We start from the raw sequence: 10,000 nt of genomic DNA, 5'->3' as shown, positions 1-10,000 counted from the left end.
GGTCGTACTTTAAAGCATCCCTTTCATAGGGCATTGTTTTTGTGAGTTTTTTTTAAAGTACTTGTAAGATAAACTTCTGCTCTCGTACAACTGAATAATACAAAAAATAGAACATCTCTGGGACAGAGAGAAGACAGGTCAAAAGGTTCTGAAATGCAAGTCTTTGGTAATTATGGAAATAATGCTCAGGTTTTGAAATGCACTTAATTTTCCCTACTGAAACAGTGACTGTAGCAGCGTTATGGAAGTTTTTTATAATGTTTAAATAAATAACTGGTAGTTTCTCTATTGGATAAATGAACGATTGTCATCATAGTAATAATAATTTAGCTATATATTATATCATAACTTAAACTAAGTGTTCTCAACATCATGTTTGCTATTAGACATCAGATACAATTATACTTTATGTACAATAAGATTCTCCTTTTATAGTTTTTTTTAGAAAACGTTGTAAACATTGCCCGAACTATTTCATATTTGTACAGAGGAAAGGCCCATCAAGGGCAAATAAAATCAAGTACAAAGATTTTCCCCCACAACAATGTCAAGGATGCTTGTTTTCATATATGAGTGGTTTCTTTTATTGTCTGTGGCTCAACAATACTTTGTGCTGATCGTGCGTAATCTTTATCGCCCTGACGCCGGTTTGTACAGCGCAAAAAGAGAGGATTTGGCCTGAGGCCGTTAATATGGCCCAGTCTGTGATCGGTCAAACCAGCACTCCTCTCTTTTCACAGACAGACAACATTTTCACAGTGCCCACTTATTATATATGCAACGAAAGATATAAGCAATCTAAAAGATCAGATCAGATCAAAAGATCAGAAATCACATTGAAAAGAGACCATTAACATCTGGTCCTTTTTTGGTTTGTTTTTCTCTACTACTCCGCTTTTTGGCTGTACTAGTCTGTATATAAACATGAAAAGGACAGATATGCTCTTGTACTTTATTGCAAATCTGCCTTCAATTGAAAGAAGAGTAAATCGATGCGTAGTTGAGGTGATATGAGGTTTATATAGGCCTTGCACAGAGTTCTATATCCTCTAAGAAATGTGTGCAGAAATAACTATTTTCAATCCAAAAATGGACTATCAACTTGGTGTTAAATAGTCATACATTTTCTGTGCAACGGACTTGGTGTGCAACAGCCCTTCCACCTGCAACATATTTGCAGCTACATATGAAAGTGATTGCCTGCCTACAGTAATTTTACTGCTTTGCAGACACACAAGAATATATGATCAATATATATGATCGGTCCCCCTACCGATTCAACCCCCCAGAATATGTAAACATTAGTAATCTTTCATTGGTTGTTGTTGAAAGTCTTTCGATAGAAAAAGGTCGACAGCATGGATTTTCATCAAGTAAAAAATATTTTTCCCCTTTTTGCATGTTTGTCCTTTCTACATTTGGTTTCATATAACATGCTTAATAAAATAAATCTATCCCTCCTCTCTTAAAACACAACTTTTTATAATATTCACTTATCTCACAAATGAGCACAGATCTTTTTGTTGCCTTATTGAGTGATGTTACCCACGTCCTAATGGTAATAAGTGTTTGTTGTCTTGAGCTAGATGTGTGTGTTCTCCTGTGTTCAGTGTTTGTGTGCGTGTAAGTTTGTGTGTGTGTGTGTGTGTGTTTTCTCACAGGTTCATACGGTGAGATCGTCTGACCTGGCCCTGCTGCTGGCTTTGCTCAATCTGCTCAGTGGTCTTGTGTCCTCTATCGTATACATCGCCTCCATCCCCACCTTGGTTGAAGGTCCCCCGTCCCTGTCCACCACTTCCTCCTCCACCACCACCTCCCCCACCTTCTCAACAACCTCCTCCACTACATCCTCCTCCTCACACTCCTCTTCCTCTTTCTTCCTTTCCACCCCCCCATCTACCACATCCTCTACCACTCCACCCACCACATCCTCCACCACCCCATCCACCACATCCTCTTCCGCCACTCCATCCACCACATCCTCTTCCGTCACTCCATCCACCACATCCTCCACCACCCCATCCACCACATCATCCTCCACCACCTCCTTCACCACCTCCTTCACCACCTCCTCCTCTTCATCCTCCACCTCCTCCTCCTGCTGCTGCTGCTCCTCCTCTTGGTGTAGTGGTAGTCTGTCCTCCCCTATCTCTGTGGTCTGGGCGTAGGAAGGCAAAGTCCCATCGTACACCTTCGAAATGTCCTCCATGTGCCCCAGTTCCTCCGCTTTCTCCTGCTTGCACTGAAAGGGCGGGGCCAGAGGGATTAGCCTCCCTGCCTCCATGCATGCCTCCACTAGGGGGTAGTGGTGGGTTTCCTCCTCCAGCAGCCTGTAGCCTTTTGCTCTCTGGAAGGAAGGCACGGCCAGGGGGGGGCAGGCTCTTGAGAACCCCCCCCTGGAGGGGGCAGGGGGCTTGGGCCCTCACCCTGGGCTGGCCCCGGGGCTGGCTTGCAGAAGAGGAAGCGGATCTTCTTCAGGCTCAGGTGACTAATCTCCACAAAGTTGAGGAAGAGGGAGACGCAAGCCACGGCCAGCATGAATATGATGAAGACAGTCTTCTCTGTGGGGCGAGACACGAAGCAGTCCACGGTGTTGGGGCAGGGCCATCGGCTGCACTTGTACAGCGGCAGGATGCGGAAGCCGTACAGGAAGTACTGGCCCACCACGAAGCCCACCTCAAACAGCGTCTTGAAGATTATGTGGCAGATATAGGTCCTCAGCAGGGTGCCTTCCAGCCTGAACTTCTTGCTGCCCTTGGTGCTGGTCTCCTTGGTGGTGTGCACACTACCCTGGTCGGGCGCTAGAGGCAGCCGCTCCTCACTCAGCTCCTGCTGGCGACTCAGCTCAGCCTCCTCACGCTCTTTGCGTTTCTCCTCCATGTGGACGTGGTGCACGGCATGGCCTACGTACACCAAAGATGGAGTGGACACGAAGATGATCTGCAGAACCCACAAGCGAATGTGGGAGATGGGGAAGGCCTCGTCGTAACACACGTTCTCACAACCGGGCTGCTGCGTGTTACAGACGTAGTCCGACTGCTCGTCACCCCACACAAACTCTGCCGCCGTACCCAGGATGAGAATGCGGAAGATGAAGAGGACCGTGAGCCACACCCGGCCAATCACCGTTGAGTGCTCATTCACTTCCTCTAAAATATTACCCAGAAAGCTCCAGTCACCCATGATAGGTCCGTAGCGCTGTAGATAGAATGAATGGATGGATGCAGGGGGACAGGGAGGGTGGAGGAAACAGAGAGTGCGAGAGAGAGAGAGAGAGAGAGATGCAGGGGGACAGGTAAGGTGGAGGAAACAGAGAGAGAGAGAGATGCAGGGGGGACCAGGAGTGTGGAGGAAACTGAGAGAGAGATGCAAGGGGGACAAGGAGGGTGGAGGAAACTGAGAAAGGGAGATGCAGGGGGGTCAGGGAGGGTGGAGGAAACAGAGAGAGAGAGAGAGAGAGAGAGAGAGAGAGATAAGTGTTAAAAACAGATGGGTGGAAAGAAGCGAAACTTCCAAAAAGTCCTGCCCCTCACCACACAGTTATCACAATGTTTTCATTTCAGCTGAAAAGCTGTTGCATGTCAAAATCTAAATAATGCCAACAGAACAGCCAGCCATCGTGGTTAAGTCAATTTACAGTCCATACACAAGATCTGTACAGTACACAAGGTACACAGCGTAAAAATGAACCGCCTTTTAGAACTTTTGTACTCTGCATGTTCCCCTTTATTATCCATAAAAATCAGAAACACAAAGCAAAATGGTCTTGCTGTAGTCTTGCTAAAGCACTGTTCCACTAGCCACCAAATGCTACCAAATCAACCATCCATGAAAACTAGCAATAACACACCCATAACCCAAATGTTTACATCTGTAAGGTATGATGGTTAAACGTTATCAAATGGGCAACTTGCCACAGCTGCGGCTCCAGTGAACTTGTAGTGTCCTGTCCTGTTCTCTTGGTACCCGGGGAAAAGTGAACTTTATTCTGCCCTCTTTCCCACCTAAAGCCCTGTCCTTGTCGCACCACTGAGCAGATGTGAATGAATCAGCTCTGATGGTTGGTTTTTAGTTTGCTGCAATATTGAAGCTTGGAGCCAGACGGCCTTGATTCGCCGGGTGAGGCGTGGTGACGCAGGAGACAATAGGATCAACAGACCCAGAGAGGGGATGTATGGGAGCCGGCCTGAGGCTCCCAAAGTGACATGGACGCCGCAGAGCCAGGGCACATGGTACATCCCCTCTGCACCCCGCCTTACTGCAGCCCTCCACACAGAGAGAGTTAGAGAGACAAAACAGCCACAGCAGCTGACCTACCACTGGCCACTGTCCTACTATCAACCTGCAGAGACAGAGTCAAGCTTTAACTCTGTGAGAAGTGCAGGGAGGGGGCAGAATGTCCTCTTGGACCTACACTGGGTTTTTGGTTGATGTCTTTTCATCAATGGTCATATGGTTCTATTTTACAGCTGAGTGGGGATGTATTGTCATCGCTGTTCATTGCGCAACCTGAGTGGTAACCTATTGTTATAGTCTAGTGTGGAGCAAAAAGTATTTTCTTTAGGCATACTTTTTGCAAATAACTTAAATTATGACCATTCATATTCTTATACAATTGACAGTATATTATATGTGGCATGCATTGGATTGACTTTGGAATAGTAAACTTAATCTCTTCAGAAAAAGTCTAGTTAACAATGAATTTAGTGGTCATTAAAAAAGTGTATTTACAGGTGTGCTCACATTTTAGAAGGACCCAAGGCAGGAAGCAGAGTGACAACACAGTGTGACATCATAGTAGACAGGGAGGCTATAGATGGTAAGTACGAAAACAATACTGTAATGAGGATTCACAGTTTTCATCTACATTACTTTGGTACATGTGTGACTGTCTATGAGCTGAATACGAATCATGTCATGTGTATGTTCTACACATACCATAGCTCTAGTCAGTGTCATAGGTTGCAATTATCTGTCTGGAATGTGAAGAATTTCAACTATTGAGTGAAAGGATGTGTAGACAGGACTCATCTTTCCAGGAATAGGTAACACAAATGTCAAACCTTTATGGCTTGGTTTTATCTTTCAATCTACAGTTTAACTTGTCTTGCAGATGATGTAATGTCTACAACATCATGACATCATATGCAAAAAAAAATTACATGTACGAGTGCTGTAACATATTTGCAACTGATTTGTCAAATTAAATTACATTGTTTCATGGAATGCTTTTAAGGTCAAAACAAAAAGGATTTGTTGCATTCAGAAACTCTCCACAGCATTCTCAGTGTATTTATCTCAACCCAATACCTGGCACAGGAAGATTGTCATGACGTTGGCCTGTGGGTAAGGTTTATGACCCCCCCCCATAAATACCTTTCTCCCTTCCCATCTCTCTCTGACCCTACTGAAAGACTTTTGAATAGCCTTTGTTAAACATAGAGACTCTGGGAACATCAAACAAGTTGGGGGAAAGGAACCATATTTCGGTAATCGAACCAGTTGGAAATATGCGTTGGAACTTAATGAGAATGGATGTCAGTTCGGTTGTCATCTGAGACATTATGACTGATGACAGGATGACATAAACTGTACCTGGGAAAGTCTACACATTCTAGTTATCAAATTCACATGGAATTTTTGTGCAATTTAAATGTTTGATATTGAAACTGTTTGTTAGAAGATTAAATGTAATTTTAGCTTCCAAATGAGAGAATTGGGTTTTCATAAGGAAAGTGCCCTGCTTAATCAGTGGCTAAAAATAAGAGGCCACTTGAAAATGCCAAAATGAAGTTCCATTAAGTGTTGTTTTTCCTGTGTATGGAGGGAGGCAGGTGCAGTGTTTCGGTTTAAAAAAACAAAAACAATGTATTTACGCAGCCCCTGTGAAGAGACAGGGGTTATAAACGATGAAACACACCCTTCTCCCCTCGCCACTATATAAGACAATGACACAATGTAGCCAGGGTTCCACTAAGTGAGGTCTGCAGCCTCTGCGTTAAAAGGACACACATGTCAAGTACAGAACTAAGCCAACCTCGGCGTGAGCTTTGGTTGCGAATGGTATGAACTTTAACCGCTTATTCACTACAGAAGTGATAATTCCTAGCAGTTGAGTTAGCAGCGGCCGCTGTAGACGTGGGCTAGGAAAGGACGGACGACGGATCCAGTCTGACACACGACGAAGATACTACAACGTATCGAATTTACCACCAGAGACATTCTTCCGAGGACAGGAAGATCTCTGTTGGCCAACATCGCCAGCATCTACGACCAACCTACCGAAGCGCAGCTCAGAGTAAATATTTATTGCATTTTCCTTTTCCAAATGGGCGGTAATTTAGAATGCATACGATAATGTATTTACGATGGCATAGCAAAGCTGTTTCTGTGTTCCTCAGTCTTCCCGCTCTTTCATTCAAGCCCAACCCCCTTTCTTTGTGTAACAAGCCGCCATGTCAGCTCCATCCACCAGGGACGTTTTCTGTATGACATAATTTGTATTCTGTGTATATGTAATTCTGTGTGATTAGTTTAGGTATTTGGTAAATAAATAATTAAACACAATTTTGTATTGCTGATTCAACTTGTTAGCCAGGGTTCGTGAAGATAACCAAGAATTTACAACTTTCAGTATGAGACTGAAAATAAGATGAGGATTAATATTGACGGCTATCGATGTGAAATATTACTACGTTTTTAAGAGTTTATTCGGAAGATAACGGCTCTATAAACACTCTTCCGTGGTGTCCCGACTTTCTAGTTAATTACATTTACATGATTAGCTAATCAGGTGATATTAATTACAGAGAAAGGATTTTATAGGATAGCATGTCATATCACTTAATCCGGCATAGGCAAAGACACGACAAGATAAATACAATTACAATACAATACATAAACAATTGCATTGAGCTTCAAACAGTCTAACTCAAACACCCCCCCACTCGTTCATAACAAAGCCACTTTTCTCACACTCTGCATGTTTCTCTGACTCTGTTGTTGACATGATTCAGGAGCTCAGCTTTAGAGCAGGTGACAAGAACAGGAAGGCAGTAAGAGAGGCCAGAGCGTCATCATTTTGAAGGTGATACAGCAGGTCTCAATGGTATGTTTATCACCTGTCACACACGCAGGCACACACATATACAAACAGTCGCATACACACATGCACACACACACACACACAAACAGACACACACACATACAAACATGCACACACACACAGACACACACACACATGCAACCAAACACACACGCATGCATACACACACATTCACATGCTCACAGACAGGTATACACTAAAATATAAGACTTGTCAGTGGCTAATTTAGAGATATATTAGTGACTAGTCAGTGGCTAATAGAGAAATATATTAGTGACTTGTCAGTGGCTAATTGTCACTCCCTGACCTTAGAGAGCCGTGTTTTTTCTCTATTTGGTTAGGTCAGGGGGTGGGGTGGACATTCTATGCATTCTATTTCTTTGTTTTGGCCGAGTATGGTTTCCAATCAGAGGCAGCTGTTTCTCGTTGTCTCTGATTGGGAATCATACTTAGGCAGCCTTTTTCCCACCTGTGTTTGTGGGTAGTTGTTTTCTGTTTTGTATTCGTTACCTGACGGAACTGTTTGGCTTTTCGTTTTGTTGTTTTGTTTGTGTGTTTCATAGTTAAATAAAATCATGAGCACTTACCACGCCGCACTTTGGTCCCCTTCTTCTGACGAATGTCGTTACACTAATAGAGATATATATTAGTGACTAGTCAGTGGCTAATAGAGAGATATATTAGTGACTTGTCAGTGGCTAATTTAAAGATTAATTAGTGACTAGTCAGTAGCTAATAGAGAGATATATTAGTGACTTGTCAGTGGCTAATAGAGAGATATATTAGTGACTTGTCAGTGGCTAATTTAAAGATTAATTAGTGACTTGTCAGTGGCTAATAGAGAGATATATTAGTGACTTGTCAGTGGCTAATAGAGAGATATATTAGTGACTTGTCAGTGGCTAATAGAGAGATATATTAGTGACTTGTCAGTGGCTAATAGAGAGATATATTAGTGACTTGTCAGTGGCTAATTTAAAGATTAATTAGTGACTTGTCAGTGGCTAATAGAGAGATATATTAGTGACTTGTCAGTGGCTAATAGAGAGATATATTAGTGACTTGTCAGTGGCTAATAGAGAGATATATTAGTGACTTGTCAGTGGCTAATAGAGAGATATATTAGTGACTTGTCAGTGGCAAATAGAGAGATACATTAGTGACTTGTCAGTGGCTAATAGAGAGATATATTAGTGACTTGTCAGTGGCTAATAGAGAGATATATTAGTGCCATAAACATAAGTATTTCAGTGGAGTCACTTTTTATGATCACAAATAAGTGACTCCATATTAGGTCAATTCTACACTTAGACTGTGAGTGTCCTCCAACTTGGAAACCACAATCCTACTTCTCACCGCGCCAAGACTTGAGACGGCAGATACAGTACATACAAACCACACTCAGAAGTGGGAGAGGTTTATTTGAAGAAAGGAAGTGTTTGTCTGTTATCTAAACTGTTGAAATATTGTGATCCAGAAGGAGCCTTTGGTGCATCGATTCAATAGAAGGGAAAAGCAGTTATGTTGCAGTCAATGGGCAATGTTTCATGTAACCTAGACAGAACGTTTATTTAGATTTACAAAATGTATTTCCTCTGCACAATCTCATTCTCATGACCCAGAGTCGCTCCATGTAGTCAAGAGATTTGCTGTATATTACTGTACATTTAGGGTAAAGTTTTTCCATTGTAGTTTAACCCCATACAATATTACAAGCCAAATAGAGATGTGCTGACAACCACACACCTGTAAGGAAAGTTAGAATTGACACCTTTGAGGAATCATTAGATAACAACAATAGTTTATTGGGCCTTAAACGGATTGTCTGACTCAGTTCCGTTAAAGCACTAGTCAATAGTGGAGACAAGCCACAACACCTTTCTACACCACTACATCTCCTGTCTCATTTTACTAAGCCCTCCACTGGGATTTCCTCCAACCAGTAAATGATTATGCCCTGTGTGACATCATTGGTTTGTGGACTGGACCCCACAACCTGGGTCTTCTGTCTCTGGGGTGTCAATGAGTTAGGTATTTGGTCTCAAAGTCTGTATAGCAAGAGCAAACTGCCTGGAACAGCAGTACAGCAATAACCAGAATGGTTTTACCCAAGACTAATGTGTCAGGGGCGTCGTAAAGGACAGACCAAGGCGCATCGGGTATCATGCTCATCTTCTTTTTTATTACGAGTGAACGAAATAAACCAACGCCAAACAACAGTTTCGTAAGGACACAAGGACTATACGAAAAACAACCACCCACAAAACCCAAAGGAAAACAGGCTGCCTAAGTATGGCTTCCAATCAGAGACAACGAAAGACACCTGCCTCTGATTGGAAACCACACTCGGCCAAACCTGGAAAACGGAACATAGAAAATGAAAACTAGAACCAAAATCCCCTAGACCAAAAACCCCAAAACACACAAAACAAACACCCCCGCCACGCCCTGACCATACTACAATGACAAAAGACTCCTTTACTGGTCAGGACGTGACATAATGTCTATTTCCGGACAAAACCAAGAAACAGATTGAATCCTGGTCTTCCTTTATCACATAGTGTTATTACTTATCAAATTATTACATCCACTTGGTACTGGTACTCCCTGTATATAGTCATGTTATCGTTATTCGTTATTCACTGTGTATTAATTCCTTGTGTCACTAAATTTTTTTCTTTACTCTGTATTGTTGGAAAAGGACTCGTAAGTAAGCTTTTCACTGTTAGTCTACACTTGTTTACGAAGCATGTGACAAATAATATTTGATTTGATTTGATTCTTTGTCTATGTTACTGATGAGACTTCCAGAACATCAGGTGTCAAGTTAGTGGATATTTTAGGTAATAGTTTTCTGTGCTTCCAGAATTAGGAGGCTAGTCGTGATGTGCCTGC

General features: G+C 42.6%; 1 protein-coding gene across 1 annotated transcript; it reads right to left on the bottom strand.

Annotated features, from left to right (window-relative positions):
• Positions 1-288: 288 nt before the first annotated feature.
• LOC106586570 (gap junction alpha-8 protein) lies at positions 289-3,325 on the bottom strand. The gene is made up of 3 exons (XM_045707809.1): positions 2,446-3,325; positions 2,090-2,413; positions 289-1,762 (listed from the first exon to the last, which is right to left on the bottom strand). Exons 1-3 carry the CDS (start codon positions 3,181-3,183, stop codon positions 1,664-1,666), a joined length of 1,161 nt encoding a protein of 386 aa, XP_045563765.1. The 5' UTR covers positions 3,184-3,325; the 3' UTR covers positions 289-1,663.
• Between the last annotated feature and the right edge of the window lie 6,675 nt (positions 3,326-10,000).

The sequence above is a fragment of the Salmo salar genome, chromosome ssa25, assembly GCF_905237065.1.
Source record: "Salmo salar chromosome ssa25, Ssal_v3.1, whole genome shotgun sequence".
NCBI lineage: Eukaryota > Metazoa > Chordata > Actinopteri > Salmoniformes > Salmonidae > Salmo > Salmo salar.
The sequence above is the reverse complement of the archived record's forward strand: the minus strand, read 5'-3'. Positions and strand labels throughout refer to the sequence as shown.